We start from the raw sequence: 19016 nt of genomic DNA, 5'->3' as shown, positions 1-19016 counted from the left end.
GTATCTCCTACAACATAACGCCAGGCACATAATAAGTGTACACTATACAGTTGTTGAATGGCTCAATCAATGTATAAACTTCAAAGAAGTATGGCCGATGATGAATGTGGACCCAGTCCCAGAGAGAACATAAATTATGGCCGTGACCCACCTGCAGGGTCCAGCAGCCTGGACCGCAAGGTTCCTTGCTCCTCCCAGTAGCTCCGCCCTTTGGGTCCAGCCCCTCCCTGCTGAATCGTGGGGAGGGGCATAGAGGTCGCATGACGTGACAGCAGCCGGTCGCTGATTGGGTTTCCAGGCGTGCTGGCTAGGAAAGGGGGCGAGTCCGCGTGCGCTGATTGGCTGGCGGGAAGCGGCTGGACGGGCGGTGGCGGCGGCGCGGGGGCGGGCGCTGGTAGGGATGGGACCGGGCTGGGGTGGGAGGGCGGTTGCTGCGGGTAGGATGGGTCCTCGCTGCCGGCTTCGCTGAGACTCGCTCGCGTGGACTGCCCGCGGCGGGCCCGCAGTGGCGGCGGCGGCATGAAGGGCGCTCTGGGGAGTCCTGTGGCCGCGGCCGCCGCAGGCGCCGCGATGCAGGAGAGTTTCGGCTGTGTCGTGGCCAATCGCTTCCACCAGCTGCTAGACGACGAGTCGGACCCGTTCGACATCCTGCGCGAGGCCGAGCGCCGACGCCAGCAGCAGCTGCAGCGCAAGAGGCGCGACGAAGCGGCGGGGGCGGCGGCCGGGGCCGGCAACCGCGGCGGCAGGAGCCCGGCTGGCGCCTCGGGCCACAGACCCGGCGCGGGCGGCGGCCGGAGGGAGTCTCAGAAGGAACGCAAGAGCCTCCCGGCCCCCGGCGCGCAGCAGCCAGACAGCCCAGGGGGCGGCCCTCAGCCGCCCGGTACGCGCGCTCCGCCCGGCACCTAGATGCCCCGGGGTGGGCGCGGTGGGCGGGAGGGAAGGAGAATGGGGTCATGGAGGTCACCTCTCCTCAGCAGCCCCACGACCTCCTACTACGAGACTGGGATCACTGGAATCTGTTCCAGAAAGGGGAGGGGGCTCTGGGAAGAGTTGGCTGGAGTTGAGGGTCCCTGTGGCCGAGGAGGGTGGGAAAAGAGGACGGGGTGTAGGGTGTCACGCCCCTTCTGGCCTTTCCCAGTCCCTTCTGGGGGCGAAGGAGAGTGCAGGCTTGGAGTAGGGGGTTTCAGAACGCTGAAACTGAGCCTTTACAAGTTGGGCAAAGTTGAGGGATATTTCTGGGTTGGTGTGTGGGGGCGAACACTGAGGTCGCTGACCCGGGGCTCTCAGATCTAGAACTAGCAGGGACCTTCTCCATCCTCCAGCCCAACCTCTGCAAGATTCGCGTCGGGAGGCAAAAAGTAGCGTGGTGGGAAGGAGGGAGGGGAGCGCCTTTTAGGGAGAGTGGAGGAGGGTGCACCCGGACCCTGGGGGTGGCGGCGAGAGCCCGGGGTGTGTGAAGGATCGCCGGGGTGAGGGGCTGGGGCCTTTGTGATGGAGGGAAGTCCTGGGTGACCTCGGGGGCGGGCTGTGACGTCAGGGCCGCGAGCAGAATGCGGCGGGGGTGGACGCGGGGTCCCCGGCTCCTTCCAAGCTCTGTGCCTTCACCCATCCATCCCCCTTACGGAGCTTCCAGCAGTCGTCCCGCACGGGTTTTCAATGTAGCAGGCAGCATTGATGGATTGTGTAACTTGTCATTAACTCAAGCTGCTTTAAGAAAAGCGTTTTAAATTAACCTTTTCAACAAGAATATTCAAAGTTCCCCACTCCCTGCTTAGCCAAAACGGCAAGTACAAAGCTTGGTGTACTACTACTGTCTGCATCTAGGGACGGAGGGTGCTTAAGAGTCTTTTCTCACCTGAACTGCATCACTGGCAAAGCCTCCAAGTTTCCACCTGTGTTTCCTCTGTTTTTCAAAAATAAGACAGTGGTCCTAAAGTTTCCGTAAAAAGAATGTTAGGATGTATAATTCGACCACTCCAGCCGATGTTTGGCAGTGTATTCAACTTGGCTTTACTGGCTTGGTCCTTGCTTGATAAAAATTGTGCAGCCAGCCCTGAGACAATAACACCTGATTTGAGTGTTGGGGCTTTGACTCCTGCAACTAGGTAATGTTTACCTTTATCTGTGGAAAGTTCAATCCAGCATTATCTCTTGAAAATCAGAAAATTAAGTCACTATAATAAAAATATTGAAAATTATTTTAAATGCTATTGGATATCCCAAGACTCCTTGGTGGACCGGTACAGTTATGAGCCTATTTAAACAGTGAGTGAGACTTGAGATAATTTGTACATTTTGCATTATGTTCTATCTTTTCTTTTAAATCTATTTAGATAAATATCATAGTAATAAGAATTGGGAAAGGCTAAGCTTTATTTTTTAACAAGTGAAAATATGTATTTTAGTGTGAAACTGAATTTAGTTTTCTATGTCAATGTATTGCTTTTTAACCTTTTTACTATTAAAAATGTCATGCATTTTTGTTATAAAAATTTTAAACAATTCAAAAGTGTATGAAGTATAGTGAAAATCCTGTATTTTTCTTATTTTAACACCTTGCATTTACATACATAAATGCACAGAGCTACTTCTTTTTTTCTAAATTTACATGATATAAACTGGGTTGCAACCTGCATTTAGCGTTATGATCTAGTACAGTTATAACTTGCTAAACTAATAAACTTAGCACTGTAGTCTAGTACATTTATAACTTTTTTTCTGTCAGTTGTTTATGATCCAAGTGATCTGGCTTTTGAGATCTATATTAAAGAACTTTAGTTAGTTTTTTAGTTAAAATGGAAATTTTATAATTCTAGTTCTTTTTCAAGTATGTTATTTCAGGAGCAAACAGCTCATTAATTTCCGTTTATGTAGCTACTGTGCTAAACTTGTCTGTAATGGGTGTTAGAGAGCTACTCTCTCAAGGTTTTGTAGCCCTAATTGATACGGACTGTACTTTTCTAACACTCAAAATTTTTAATTTAGTTAGAATATTATAAATGAATGCTTAGTGTAGACAAGAATCTAAGTCAAAACAAGTTTGACATATAACGGAAACATTAATCTCAAAAGGATGTGGAAATCATAAGATTTTCCCATAGAAATAGGTTTTTAATGGCCTTCACTATTTAACAATATACATAGACCTTTGGATGAGCCTTGCTCAAAAAATTCGTTCTTGAAGTCTTCACAGGCTGTTTCAGCTTTGCTTTTCCTGGCCTTTCAGAACTAATCTCTGAGTCAAAGCTCAAATTTATTTGGGGGAAATCTCACTGTAAATTTTATTGTATTCTGTCCCTTCATGTGGGCTTGGGGTTACATCAGTGATGAGACTGCATATGCCAGCCTTTTATTGGAAAGGGCTAGTAAAATTCAATGTTTGCATATCCACTTGGAGCCGCTGATCTAACACAGAAAAACTAGGTTCAGTTGCTTTTTTTTTTTTTTTTTTTTTTTTTTTTTTGCGGTACGCGGGCCTCTCCCGTTGCGGAGCACAGGCTCTGGACGCGCAGGCTCAGCGGCCATGACTCACGGGCCTAGCCGCTCCGCGGCATGTGGGATCTTCCCGGACCGGGGCACGAACCCATGTCACCCGCATCAGCAGGCAGACTCTCAACCACTGCGCCACCAGGGAAGCCCTCAGTTGCATTCTTGATCCCTTAGTAGTAAATTGTGGGAAAAACTGGACCCCTATTATCTTTGTTTTTTGGATTTTGGGAGGAAAAGGAAATGTTTGCAGGGTATTGATAATTATTCTAATAAGTTGCCAGTTATATTTAATGGTTTTCAACTTACACACAGAAGCTTTGGAAGAAACTTTAGTATAAAGTATGCAGCAAATGTCATTTTAAATTTTGAATGATGAATTCCAAATTTAATTGATACAATTTTTTAAATAACCTTGAAAGCAGAAAGAAGGTGGGAATAAGCTAAGTAATTCTGTAGTTGAGTGGAGATATTTAGTTGTTTTTTTTTAAATTACAGGTTATAAATAGGAAATTGGAAACTATTAAAATAATTTTTCATATTGAGGGAAAAGTATTGAAAAGTATTGTTACTCTTGATGTTCTTGCTGTTATGTCATGGTCTATTATAGTTTTCAACTTGTTAGATAGTTAACTTTCACAATAACATTTTCAATGCCTCTTCCAAATTTGATCTCTCTTAGTAACGTGTATGCACTCGGATCTGGCACTGCATACTCCTGGGCAGTTGGGCACCAGTGTCAGTCTCTCTTTCTGCAATAAAAGCATAATGCTCTGTTTATGATAACATCTTCCCTATATCCTAAACATGTCACAAGCTCAGACTGGGGCTTCAGGAAGCAAGTCAGATTTAAGCATTTCCTAGGTTATGGGACATTAACTTAAGATTGAACTTAGGTCTGTTGTGCAATATTTCGCATTTCAGAAAAACACTTTGTTAGCTAACAAGTAATAAATTGCACGGTTTTGTGTTAGTGGTGTCACGACATGATTTTTGCTTTAAAATGAGATTAGTAACATACTGGAACTATGTTAATATTTACATGTGCCTAGTTTATAAAGCTTAGATAGAAAATATTAAGTGGGAAAATAGGAGAATACATGTAAACATATATTTCTTAAGAATCACAAGTATCTGCCTAAGTAGAAGAGGAACCCGGTAGTTTAAAAAAATACCCATTAATTCAAGTACATTTAATATTTTTATAGCCATACAATAAATGTGGAGGGTGACATACCAAGAAAAATCTAAAATTTTCTACTAAAATGAAAATTGTACATAATGTTTGAGATGGAGACCTATTAAACGTATACAAAGAAAAGATGAACACACATTTTTGGAAGATAATTTAAGAAATAACAAAGTTCTTCACAATATATGCACCAAATATTAGTTGCCTTAAGACATAGACCCTGCTGAAAATTTTTAAAGCGTCAAAACCGAGAGGAGTAAAAAGAGAACAGAGAAGGCTGGAGTGCCCCAGCCCCTACCTCCTCAGTGCTGGCCTCTCCGTGGATGGGAGATGCCCCTTCAAGTGCTGGCCAGCCCTTGCATGAGTTGGCAAATACCAGCTTGGCCTTATATTTGAGAAGTGTGATGATAAATGTATAAATCCCATCAAAGACCAGGAAAATCTGTTTTCAAATGAGAAAGATACAATGGTACAAGCTATTTAAAAATGAAAACTTTATCAGCCAATGAATGATAAATTCTAGTTGGGATTCTAAAAATGTGTTCTGAAATACAGGGTATTTATCCTTTAATTTTCTGGAAGGAACTTAGCTACCATGTTTTGATAAAGCTGCTGTTGTGAAATGTAGTTGATAATATATCTCCGTTGCTATCACAGAGTCATTGTTAAATATTTGTAATTGTAAGTGAGTTGGTATAGTTTATCTTATCATAATTTCTAGGACATAAGGGATTCAGTAGTAATGTCAAAGTTTTATTAAAAGACGACTCTGGGCAGTAGTAGTATCGGCAACCGTTTTTCTTCTCTGAACTTTTCCAAACTTCCCAAATTTTCCTATGACATTGTTTTCTAGAAAAGTAAAATTTAAAAGTACCTGTAATAACATGCTGTTGCAGACCTTGTGTTCTAGCTCTCCCCTTTGATTCCTCCCTGTCAGGCCTGAAACGAACTTCCAGAAGAGGGGAGCAGCAAGGGTGGAGTGAGAGCCGGGGGACAGAGGTGACGCTTGATAGAGCAGAGCGGAGATCCTACAGGGAATATCGACCCTATGAGACGGAGAGGCAGGCAGACTTTACACCTGAGAAGTTTACAGATGAAAAGTAAGTACTGCAGACCTCGGCCTGGAGGGTTGGGGGAACCAGAAGGATTTTCAGAGGACTACTAGCCTTTGCAACCTTTTTGTGGTGCCAGTCCTGGGAATATTTTGCCAATTTAAGTACCAAATTTAAGTACCAAATCATACTACCTTAGGTAACACGTGAAGCACCTTCCATCTATCTCATAGATGACCTTAAGTCTTGGTTCCGGAAATCATTACACAATGAAAAATGGATTACTTATTGGTAACTATGAAAAGCATTCTTATAACAAACTATATAGGAGTATGCTAAACTGATTAAATTTTCTTTTGAAATTTAGGCCAGAGATATAATTATGTTCTTGATTTAGCAGTACTAATTTGGGCTACTAATGAATTTAAACAAATTCCTAGCCCCATGTCAGGTCAATAGGTTATCATGATGAAACTGGACAAAAAACCTGATAAAATATGTGATACCAGTTTAAGGCTCCCATGCCTTCTCTAGAAAGTGCTCTGACCTAGAAGATGATCTCAGGCTGGTGCAGCCTGACACCCTTCTGAGTAATGTGGCAGCATGTGGGCTATCATGCCCACCTATACACGGGAAGCAGTTCTTAGTGTCTTATGCTTGGCACTAACAAGATGGATGCTTGCTGCCTCAAGTGTTTAATTATTAAACCTGCATAGCACTGGGTTTAGATTAAAACAAAACAACTTGTGAATCACATTTAAAGGAAAAGAAAGTTAAAAAGGCTAAAAGAGACTAGAATAGTGTACAGTTGAATGTCAAGGGAGCCGTTATTCCCAAAGTCTTTCAACTTCTTGACTACCTATTCCACTATACATTCAAAACAGAGATGGTATATCTGCCACCATGTTAGAGGATGAGGGCTAGAGAAAGGCTTAATTCTGCTTTTTTTGGGTGATTAGTTCAAATTTGCTATGTAACAGCCGCAGTCTGCTTGCTTACAGAAAGCCTTCTGGATCAGAGCTGCTTATTTTGGGAAGCATTTGTGTATTTTTTTCCTTCACTGCAGGGATTTATTCTGTGGAAATAAGGAAATTATAACTCATGTTTCCAGCTTTTTTAGTAGCAAAATTATGAGTTTTTTTAAAAGGATAAGTCTTTATATGTTACCATGAAAAAAACTGCCTATTAAGGGATGCCTATTTTGGATACAGGAAGTTTTAAGAATTATATAAGGAATTCCCATATACCCTCATCCAGATTCTCCAATAACATTTTACCACATTTGCTTTATCATACCCCTCCCTCACTCTCTCCTTCTCTTTCTCCTCTCTCTCTCTCTCTCTGTCTCTCTCTCTCTCTCTCTGTCTCTCTCTCTCTCACACACACACACACACACACCTCTTTTTTCCTTGGCATTTGAGAGTAAGCTACAGGAATGTCTCTTTATCCCTAAATACTTTAAATATATTTCCTAAATACATGGTACAATTATCAAACTCATTAACATTGATGCAACACTATTATCTAATTCTCTAAATTATGTAATCTACAGACTACTCAAATTGCACCAATTGTCCTAATAATATCCTTCTAGCAGAAGAAAAACAATTTTGGTTCAGGATCCAGTCCAGGAATGTGCATTGCATTTAGTCTTCTTTAATTTAAAACAGCTCTTTGGTCTTTCATTTATTTATGGATTTGACATTTTTTAAGAGTATGGACCAGTTATTTTGTAGAAGAGCCCAGAATTTGAGTTTGCCTGCTCAAATTCTTAATGCTCACCAACCTATTAAAAAAGAGGATAAGCTACATGTAAAAGAATGAAATTAGAACACTACCTGACACCATACACAAAAGTAAACTCCAAATGGATTAAAGACCTAAATGTAAGACCAGACGCTATAAAACTCTTAGAGGAAAACATAGGCAGAACACTCTATGACATAAATCACAGCAAGGAAAACAGAGAAAAAACACTTTTGACATAAACCACAGCAAGATCTTTTTTGACCCACCTCCTAGAGTAATGGAAGTAAAAACAAAAATAAACAAATGGGACTTAAACTTAAAAGCTTTGCACAGCCAAGGAAACAATAAACAAGATGAAAAGACAACCCTCAGAATGGGAGAAAATATTTGCAAATGAAACAACAAAGGATTAATCTCCAAAATATACAAACAGCTCATGGAGCTCAATATCAAAAAAACAAACAATCCATTTTAAAAATGGCTGGAAGACTTAAATAGACATTTCATCAAGGAAGGCATACAGATGGCCAAGAGGCACATGAAAAGATGCTCAACATCACTAATTACTAGAGAAACGCAGATCAAAACTACAATGAGGTATCACCTCATGTGGTCAGAATGGCTATTATCCAAAAATCTAGAAACAATAAATGCTGGAAAAGGTGTGGTGAAAAGGGAACCCTCCTGCACTGTTGGCGGGAATGTAAATTGATACCACCACTATGGAAAACAGTATGGAGGATCCTTAAAAAACTAAAAATAGAGCTACCGTATGACCCAACAATCCCACTACTGGACATATACCCTGAGAAAACCATAATTCAAAAAGAGACATGGGGCTTCCCTGGTGGTGCAGTGGTTGAGAGTCCGCCTGCCGATGCAGGGGACACGGGTTCATGCCCCGGTCCTGGAAGATCCCACATGCCGCGGAGTGCCTGGGCCTGTGAGCCATGGCCGCAGAGCCTGCACGTCCAGAGCCTGTGCTCCGTGAGGGGAGAGGCCACCACAGTGAGAGGCCCGCGTACCGCAAAAAAAAAAAAAAAAGCATGTACCACAATGTTCATTGCAGCACTATTTACAATAGCCAGGACATAGAGGCAACCTAAATGGCCATCAACAGATGAATGGATAAAGAAGATGAGGCACATATATACAATGGAATATTACTCAGCCATAAGAAGAAACGAAATTGAGTTATTTGTAGTGAGGTGAATGGACCTAGAGTCTGTCATACAGAGTGAAGTAAGTCAGAAAGAAAAACAAATACCATATTCTAACGCATATATACGGAATCTAAAAAAAAAAAAAAGGTACTGACAAACGTAGTTGCAGGGCAGGAATAAAGATGTAGACATAGAGAACAGACTTGAGGACATGGGGTGGGAGGGGGAGGCTGGGGCGAAGTGAGACTAGCATCAACATATATACATTACTGAATGTGAAATAGTTAACTAGTGGGAAGCAGCAGCATAGCACAGGGAGATCAGCTCGGTGCTTTGTGATGACCTAGAGGGGTGGGATAGGGAGGGTGGGAGGGAGGCCCAAGCGGGAGGGGATATGGGGCCATATGTATACATATGGTTGATTCACTTTGGTGTACAACAAACTAACACAGTACTGTGAAGCAATTATACTCCAATAAAGATCTATTAAAAATATATATATATTTTATAAGAAGGGGATTATAAAGAAGCAATTGAGCATATATTTAATTGGGGGTGGGGTAAACCTGTGGGATAAATAAAAATGATTTAAGGGATTAAAATAGACTAGAACACACAGGGTTATTTTTAGGGTCAGCTTCAGTTACTATTATATTATTAATGAATTCTTTATTTTATCAGTATCTGATCTAGAGTTCATGTAAATTTAGACCCGATTTTGACTATTGGCATTATTTTCCATATAGAGTTTTATGCTTCATTTCTTCTCAGTTTTTAGGTAGACTTCTTTTATGGCGCTGTCCAACTTCCTGGTTAAGACCTTACTGTTACTGTTCATTTGTCATTGTTTTAGAACTCGGCTTTAGATATTTACTGTAATGTGGAATCAGATTCTATAACAGCCTCTCTTTAAAATTTTGGTTTTGGTCCGGGGAGGTGGGAGACAGAAAAGCCAGCTTGGAGAATTGATTTAGGATGATGTTTCTTGAAAGAGACTGGCATAAAGTTAATGATTGGCCCTTCTGTATTTCTTTATCTTTTTGAGTAAGGAGAATTGTGAGTTGTGTATCTTTTTATCGGTGATTGTATAGTAGCTTTTTAATGTAACATTTTCAGCCTGTTTCAGTAGACTGGAACACACCTCTAGTTCTCGTGTTTGAGCGACTAATGTCACTAGATTTCAATAAGTAATTTGTTGCTTTAAATGTTTTTAAAAGCCTTGACAAATTAAAAAATATAATTTCTTATTAAACTAGGATTTAACAATGAAAAAGATGAGGCCCTTCCTGCAGAAGCTTTGAGTCTGGTGGAGGAGAGACAAGTCCTCATAAAAAGTGACAGTGACCAGATGGTAGCAGAGAATGGATATGAGGAGAAGCGGGCGGTCAGGCCCTGGATCCAGTGGGTGTGGCAGGGAAAGAGTGAGAAAAGGGAGTTTCTTGGCTTGGACACTTCCATGTTGTGAGTTAGGGACCGTAGTAGGAGCAAGGGGTCAGTGTTGGTCATGTATCTTCAGGGCCATGGGGTGACACAGGGGGATGTCCAGGAAGTTACTGGCTTTGGGGCCTGAAATCAGAGAGACCCCCAAATGAGAGACACAGGGTCACGTGAAGGGGCCATGTAGCATTAGCATAGGGACGAGGACGATGTGTACAGGAGGTAGGGAGTCAGGAATGCTGGTGCTCTTAAGGACAAATGTGTAGGTATCCAGAAGATGGGATATTCAAGACATGTCCCATGCAAAAGGCAAGGTGTAGAACCTTTCCCTATATGTGACTCTGCAGTGTCTGCCTTTGAGAAGTAGAATTGTGTGGCCAAGAAGCAAGAGGAGTACCTTGTGAATGTTTGGATATTACCTGTGTCAAAAATCATTTTATAAGGATGAGCAGGGAAAGAGAAGCCAGAAAGGGCAGAGGAAAATCAGTGGTTGGCAGTGTCAAATGATGCATAAGGGTCAGATGACCTAGAGACAAAAGTTGCTATTGGATTTAACAACAAAGACGTCATCTTCAGCTATCTTCCTCATCTGTGGGCACTAGTTGTAATTAAATGACTGTACGTGAAGGGCTCAGAACAGTGCTAGAGATAGTATGTGCTCAGTAAATTTAACTATTAATTTTTTTATTCAAGATACACGATTCTTTCCAATATACTGTAGCCATAATGTCCTTCTAGAATTTTTTTTAATCAAAAAAAGCCTTAGCTCTTTAATCCAATTCACTGCTTTTTATTATACTCATCTCTTCCAAGACCAGTTGACAGGTTTGATCGAGAAAGACCACTGAGAGGACGTGGATGCCCAAGAGGGGGCATGCGAAGCAGAGGCAGAGGTGGTCCTGGGAACAGAGCTTTTGACGGTTTTGACCAGAGAGGGAAACGAGAATTTGAGAGATACAGTGGTAATGATAAAATGTAAGTTTCATTGTAAATGCTACTTTCCCTTTAAGATCTTGGTGTGAATCTGTTGTGTTTTAATATTTAGTTGACTTTATATTAGTATGCAGTTATTCCTAAGGGAGCTGATCCTGGGACAGTTTTTATGATCAGCTTTTCTGATTTGGAGATTGACTGGACACCAGCTTCCAGTTTAAGGGAATATTCTTTGGTTTTCTAGAGCAATCAGAACTGAAGACAACATGGGTGGATATGGAGTTCGCACCTGGGGATCAGGTAAAGATACCAGGTATGGTGCAAATGTGTACCTTCTGTGAACCTACAATTAAGTGGAAATATCTGGATCTTTATTTGCCTGTCTTGCAAATTATGTCCTCTGTGTTATGCTTGCCATGTCTTTATACTTGTGTGCTTTGCGTAGCGATTGAATTTAGGCTTTTGTTTCATGAGATAACTTTTTAAAACAGTTTTGCTATGTTGTGGTTAGATTTGAAACTGCTTTCAAAATTCTTTTATCTTATTTTAGCCAAGCAAATTGTATATTTGCTGACACCCCAAGCACATGGCACTGTATATTTGCATATGCCTCAGAATGCTTTTTAAATTCCTGGATATTCTGTACTTTATTTTTCTGTGACCTTCCAAAGTTTTTGTATACATTGCATCTTTTTTTAAAAAATAAGTTTATTTATTTATTTTTGGCTGCTTTGGGTCTTCGTTGCTGCGCGCAGGCTTTTTCTAGTTGTGGCGAGCGGGGGCTACTCTTTGTTGCAGTGCACGGGCTTTTCATTGTGGCTTCTCTTGTTGCGAAGCATGGGCTCTAGGCGCACGGGCTTCAGTAGTTGTGGCACACGGGCTCAGTAGTTATGGCTCGTGGGCTCTAGAGTGCAGGCTCAGTAGTTGTAGCGCATGGGCTTTGTTGCTTCGCAGCATGTGGGATCTTCCCAGGCCAGGGATCGAACCTGTGTCCCCTGCATTGGCAGGCAGATTCTTAACCACTGCGCCACCAAGGAAGTCCCTGCATCTTGATTTTATAAAATCATTTGCAGATCAAAGCTCAATGACAAGTTTCACCTGAGGTTCAAATTTGACATTTCTCAGGCTTTATGATATCTCAGATCTGTGCCAGTTTTGCTACTTAGGGGAGGTACTTGGTTCTGCTATTTCTGTCATTTCAGGGCTGCGGGGAAGTACGAGGAATGGGTTGCTACAGGATGTGTTGCAGGGAAGACTTTACACAAGTTTGAAGGCTTGAGGGGATCCAGACTTCCACTTTCTTTTTCTTTTGAAGAATATAAGCTCTTTACATAAACTTATTTTTCTTAAATTTTTATCCTTAAAAACAAATGTACAGGGCTTCCCTGGTGGCGCAGTGGTTGAGAGTCCGCCTGCCGATGCAGGGGACACGGGTTCGTGCCCTCCGGGAAGATCCCACATGCCGAGGAGCGGCTGGGCCCGTGAGCCATGGCCGCTGAGCCTGTGCGTTCGGAGCCTGTGCTCCGCAACGGGAGAGGCCACAACAGTGAGAGGCCCGTGTAACGTAAAACAAACAAACAAAAAAAACAAATGTAGAAAATAAGATCAAATCTAAGATTAAATTTACCACCATTGCTCATCTGTGTTGTCTTTGAAAAGGAACTTGTTGAATGTTTGTCAATCTAGGGTTCTATAGAATCTCAAATACAGACCTTTTCATTTTGTTTTATTTTACTGTAATAGTATATTTTTTAAAAGTAATACAGGCACTTTCTGCATCATCTGATTTACTAGCTTATTTAATACTACCACCCCATTTCAGTTTGCATTTGAGTTTAAAATCATTTTGGCTCCAAGTGTTTACTTACTCTAAGAGGTAATTATTGACCTTGGAACATGAAGAAGTGACCACATGTGCTCCTGGCAGATGGTATGTCCCAATGTGAAAATGAAACGTGCCCCATGGCACTGATTTTGGATTGGTTTGTGAGTTATAAAGTCAAAGCTCTTAGGTGGTAATAATGTGTAATTGAAAGTTTTTTTGTAGAATAAGCCTTTAATTTCTTATTTAATACATTGAGACTTTGATTTGCCACCATGGTATAGTGCAGCTGAGTTATGATTAATGAGAAAACAGCAGAGGTGAGCCTAACAATAAGTGATATGTTCGTGGCTGACAAGGGCGAGTGCTGCACCGTGCATTGGAGGTGTGAGGGTTTTGCTGTAGTTTAGTATTCCTGTTTGAAGACATTGACAGTATAACTAGATCTAAGGGCAAGATGCTTTCAAAATGGTGTGACTGAGCCATTTCCATTGTTACTGGTTTTCTTCAAGAGTTTGACTGTTAGTACCTGTGCTGAAAATAGAATTTTCTCCATTTGTAATAATGTTAAAAGTGTAATATCAGATATTATCTTCTTGTTCCTAACTGGGATAGACACCCACAAATGCAGTTTTTAATAATACTGCCTTCCAACTTTTATTGTGAAGAGCCAAGACAGTTTTATGTAGTAATCAAGCAACACTGGATTAAATCTGTTCACTGTCATAGATTTGGTTAAGTATGAAGTCTGATTGAATTTGAACTAGTTAACAAAGCCTTGAGGTGTTTAAAATTGTTTTCTAACCATACTTGTGCAAACAGGCATTTTCTACATTAGTATAACTGAAGTCAAAATATAGACATGGGCCCTGGAGCTTTATCTTTCTTCTAATAAATCCAACATTGGTGATTTACTTTCAACAAAATAATAAAATTTGCCAAAATAAATTGGTGCTAATCTTGAGACTTACTTGTTTTGTAGTTTTCATCATATGGTTCTATAAGCTATGGTTCTATGTTTATTCATAAAATAATTTAGGTCAATACAGGAGGGAGGTCTGTGATTTTTCTTCTAAATTGATTGTCAGGTTTAAGAATTGCTAGTCTGTTTTGTATTCTGCTTCTTTTTTCTTCCCCTATATCGTTATAGCCCTTTTATGATTTTTAATTGTTGAAAGCTATGAACTGTCAGTGAATCCATGTTTTTATCCCCTTGGTTTATGACATGGCCAAGGGAATAAAGAGAAAGTTGGAGTAATACAGCACTGCCACTGCTGCTAGACTCCTGGATGCTAAAAACTCCCATGACCCATGAGGGTCATGCTGATGTGTAGAGGCTGCTTTTGTTAAAGGACTTCTGCCAGGCAGAGCAGCAGGGATGTCCTTCCAAACAGGGAGAACATTTGATTTAGGACCTTTTTTAAAAGTAAAAATTATTTATTCAAATTTTGTGTTGGAAAACTGAGTTTTTTTTAAAGTTGATAACAATGGCTTTGAGTTGAGAATTAAAATACTTCTAATGTAAAAACTCTATTCTTTTATTATAGTTCAATTTATGTTTATTTATTTTTAAAATTTATTTATTTATCTTTTGCGGTACGCGGGCCTCTCACTGTTGTGGCCTTTCCCGTTGCGGAGCACAGGCTCCTGACACGCAGGCTCTGCGGCCATGGCTCACGGGCCCAGGCGCTCTGCGGCATGTGGGATCTTCCCGGACCAGGCAGGAACCCGTGTCCCCTGCATCGGCAGGCGGACTCTCAACCACTGCGCCACCAGGGAAGCCCAATTTATGTTTATTTAAAAAAAAACTAATTTTATGAAAATTTTTCCTGAACTGGGGATGAAAAAGTGCTGGGTTCTGAATGTACAGTGTAAAATATTTCTATTATATTGACCAATTTTAGCATTTTCCTGAGAATGAAATTTCTTTTGCTGGTACTTTTTTAAAAGTAATGTTCAGATAGGATTAATATCAACATAAAAAATTTAAGATTATGTATTTAAAATTCAAAGTGTTTTTCACTGTGCTGTAATTTCTAATCTGTAGATTATGTATTTAGATGTGACGGTATGTAAATTGATGTTTCAAAGCCGTATTTTTCTGGTATGGTTATCACCAGCTTGTTTGTAATCCTACACATTCCTTTTTGTGGAATGTTTCCACTTTCTTGCCATTTTCTAAAGTTTGAAATGGCATATTCTTATCTATTTTAAGTCATTTAACACAGGTTGAAAATTTTTATGGCCCCTGTTAATATTTGGAATTTCCTAGTATAATAAGAGTTTGAATAATTGTTCTGGTCCTTTACAATCTGTTTTTAATTTTAGGCTATTCATGGAAACTTGTATTTCTCAAAGTACTTTTCACACTTTTGAAATAATTTATATGGATTAGCAATTAAGAGCATTTTTCTTCCTCTTTTTTATTTTGATGTGGATTACCTGTATGTACATGTTAATTCCTTGAGGGATGTTTACTTAAGAAAAAGGACATTGAAATGTGTTTTTTTCTATCTTGAATATGTAAGGGCATTGATGTAAACAGATTTGTGTGACTAGAGTGATTCTTGCTGCTTTGCAGTGACATGGACCCGACTGCCCCCATGGAAGAGACCACAGTGGTGGAGGAGTCCCTGGGCCCCCTGGAGGAGGAATCTCCAGCCAAGTGGGTATTTCATTCATTTTCCCCATTGGGTTGTTGGTCTTTTTCTTAAAGATTTATAAGAGGTCTTCATAGAATAGGAAGCTCAGCCTTTCATCATATCACAGAGGGTTATCTTCTTAACATGTTAATGAATAATCAAACTAATTAATAGTTCAAATCATCTAATGAATGATTATTAATGATAATTAATGGGTTGCATTCAAGTATTCTGTCCTGTGCCTACAACTTATTTTCCATCAGCAGCCTGTACTGTGACTAGTCTCTCTTTCCTCAGGACCCCTATCTTTTGTTCCTTTATTCTCTCCCAGTCCCTCCTTCCTCTTTTCTTCATGGAGCTTAGTTCCCTGGTCCATCTGTAGCACCCTTGCCAAGGCTTTAAACTCCCTTGCCCCTTGGGTCTATGAGTACCTTGCTAGCAAATGCACCCACCTCCTGGACAACCGGTAGCCATCTGCCTTCTTTCTGCCTGTATCCACAGGCTGAGCACTGCAAGATACTCAGCAGGGCTGACGGGAACCCCTGTAAATTCCCCATCACCACATTCTGAAATGAGCCCTCAACACTGCCCAGCAATGCCCATTTCTTGGATTCGCTCTTCCCCGCCAACCCATTACAGTAACTGGTTCAGTCCTTCTTGTCCCCTCAGAGCCCTGACATTGCCCCCCACTTTCCCCTTCTTCCATCCTTCTGACACCCACACCTCCTCTTTCATTTTCTGGGTACAACTTGGCCTCCTTTGTCACAGAGAAATTACACCACTCTCAAAGGTGCAAACCTGCCTGCACCTGCCTCCTGGGCTTCTTCCCTTGTGGTAAAATAGAGGCCCCATCCCTCCACCAGCCTCTCCAGCATTTGGATCCCATTTCCTACTGACTTCAGAGAAATCTCACTATCAGTTAGCTCCTTCATTTTTAGGCATACTTCCTCCCAGCTCTGGTCTTCTTATCAACATTTTATCTGTGCTCAATCTCTCCTGTTTTAAGCCTCTCATTGCCCCTACATTCACATTCAGCTGCCTTTTTCGGGGTTATGTGCATTCTTTCTTCATTTCCTCCCCTTCACTTCATCCTCACTTCACTCCAGGTCTGGCTTTGTCCTCATTGCCCTTCTGAAACAGTCACCACATGTCTCCAGACCTAACAGATGTTTCGGTCTGCATCTTTCTTGACCTCTCAGAACATTTGACTTTACAGGCATACCTCAGAGATATTGTGGGTTTGATTCCAGACCACCTCAATAAAGCGAATATCACAATAAAGTGAGTCACATGATTTTTTTGGTTTCCCAGTACATATAAAAGTTATGTTTAGACTGTACTGTAGTCTATTAAGTGTGCAATAGCATTGTGTCTAAAAAAAAACAGTATACATACCTTAACTTAAAAATACTTTATGAAAAAAAATACTTTATGGCTAAAGATACTAACCTTTTTAACATATTTATCATCTCAGCCTTCAATGAGTCATAATCTTTTTGCTGGTGGAGGGTCTTGCCTTGATGATGGCTGCTGACTGATGAGGGTGGTGGTTGCTAAAGGTTGGGGTGACTGTGCAGTTTCTTAAAATAAAGACAGCAATGAAGTTTGCCATATTTACTGACTCTTCCTTTCATTTGAACACTTAGAGGCCATTATAGGGTTATTAACTGGCCTAATGTCAATACTGTTGTGTCTCAGGGAATAGGGAGGCCCCAGAAGAGGGACAGAGATGGGAAGGCCAGTTAGTGGAGCAGTCAGAACACATGCAACATTTATTGATTATGTTCACTGTCTTATGTGGGTGCAGTTTGTGGCACCCCAAAACAATTACAATAGTAACATCTTTGTATCATTGGTCACAGATCACCATGACAAATATAATAATAATGAAAAAGTTTGAAATCTTTCGAGAATTACCAAAATGTGACACAGAGACGTCAAGTGAGCAAATGCTGTTGGGAAAATGGTGCTGCTAGACTTGCCCAACGCAGGGCTGCCACAGATATTCAATATGTTAAAAAGGCAGAATCTGTGAAGTGCAATACGACAAGGTATGCCTGTGTTGATTTCCTCTTAACCACAACCTCCCATTGGTTTCTGCATTCTTCTGGCTTGCTTTCTGCTGCTCAGTTCCTCCTTTGCAGACTCATCCTTGTCTTTCCGCTCTTTTAAAATGTTGAGTTCTTCAGGGCTCTGCCTTAGGCCCTCTTCTCTGTGTCTAGTGTCTCTTTATAGGGTCTCATGCACTCCTGCAGCTTGAATTGTCATTTATCCCCTGACTCCAGAATATATACCTCTGGCTCCAACCTTCAACATGGACTGCAGGCCCATGTGTCCATCTGCCTCCTAGACACCTCCCTGTGGGCATCCCAAATGCACCTCATGCTCAGTGTGGCCGGGACTGAGGTCCACAAGCCCCCACCCTCATTAGGTGTTTCTGTTTTGCAGAACGGCCTCGCCATTCATCCAGTTGCACCAACCAGAAACCTAGGAGTCATTCTTGAGATTTCCTTCTTCTTGACCCACTGTCTCCTCAAAATCCAATTGTCACCATGCCCTGAGGATTTGTCCCCTTTTATATCTACCATCTCCACTCACCATCATAGTCTCTGCTACTGCTATCTACTCTCTCACCAGAGCTCCTAATGGGGCTCCTTGCATTCTCACATTCTACCAACCCACCCGTTTCACACCAAAGTGGCTTTCACACTGCCATTCTGATCATCGTGCCCCCACCCCTCGAGTAAGACCCTCCCCCCCGGTGGCTTCCTGTCCTTTTTCTGTCCCTTGCCCTGACCTGCACAGTCCTGCATGGTCTGGCCCATGAAGAGCCCTCAAGTTCGACCACTCCTGTGCCTTCTCCAGGTTCACCATGTGGCCCTTATTTCATGTTCCCAAGCACCTTTCTCTAGCTCCTATGCCACACCTACCAAAGAGCTTTTGCAAGTGCTGTATTCTTGTTTTTCTGTACCTCTCCTCCACGCTCCCTTCACCCTTCACCTATTTATTTAACTCTTACTCATCCTTCAGCTGAGAAGAGGCAATGCTTAAGAGCAGAGACTCTGAGCCAGTGTTCTGGGTTCAAATCCCAGCTCTTCCATTTACTAATTTGGCTAAGTTATTTAATCTTTCTGTGCCTCAGTTCTCTTCATCTGTAAAATGGGAATAATAATAACACCTACATCAGAAGGCTGTTATAAGGATTGGTTGGGTGTGCATGTGTTTCATGTAGAGTGGGGCCTGGCATGTAGTTAGTGCTGTATAAATACCTGCTATTATTATTGTTACTTATTACAAGAGTAAAGTGCTACGATTGATGATTGTGAAAGCTGTTACTTTACTATTCAAAACAACTAAGTAATGTATTTAATTAAAGAAATAGATTAATATGAACATTTAGACAGTAAGTTAACTAAGAAAATAGATCAACAGTGTATATGAATGTTAAGAAGTGAGTTAACTAGATACCTTCAGGAAAAATTGGTTCCTTTTTGAGCCAGTAAACCATTTATCCAAATTCAGGTAATATAAAGCAGAATA

General features: G+C 41.3%; 1 protein-coding gene across 1 annotated transcript in view; it reads left to right on the top strand.

The window, feature by feature from the left end:
• Positions 1-420: 420 nt before the first annotated feature.
• HABP4 (hyaluronan binding protein 4) overlaps positions 421-19016 on the top strand; it is a 37112-nt gene continuing 18516 nt past the window's right edge. Inside the window, exons 1-5 of the mRNA XM_065879060.1 lie at positions 421-880; positions 5616-5778; positions 10893-11054; positions 11257-11325; positions 15416-15499. Coding sequence (XP_065735132.1) covers positions 520-880; positions 5616-5778; positions 10893-11054; positions 11257-11325; positions 15416-15499 — 839 coding nt within the window. The 5' untranslated portion in view covers positions 421-519. The remainder of the gene's footprint in view (positions 881-5615; positions 5779-10892; positions 11055-11256; positions 11326-15415; positions 15500-19016) is intronic.

Source organism: Phocoena phocoena, chromosome 6 (assembly GCF_963924675.1).
Source record: "Phocoena phocoena chromosome 6, mPhoPho1.1, whole genome shotgun sequence".
Taxonomy (NCBI): Eukaryota; Metazoa; Chordata; class Mammalia; order Artiodactyla; family Phocoenidae; genus Phocoena; species Phocoena phocoena.
This window is presented reverse-complemented; position numbering and strand designations above follow the sequence as displayed.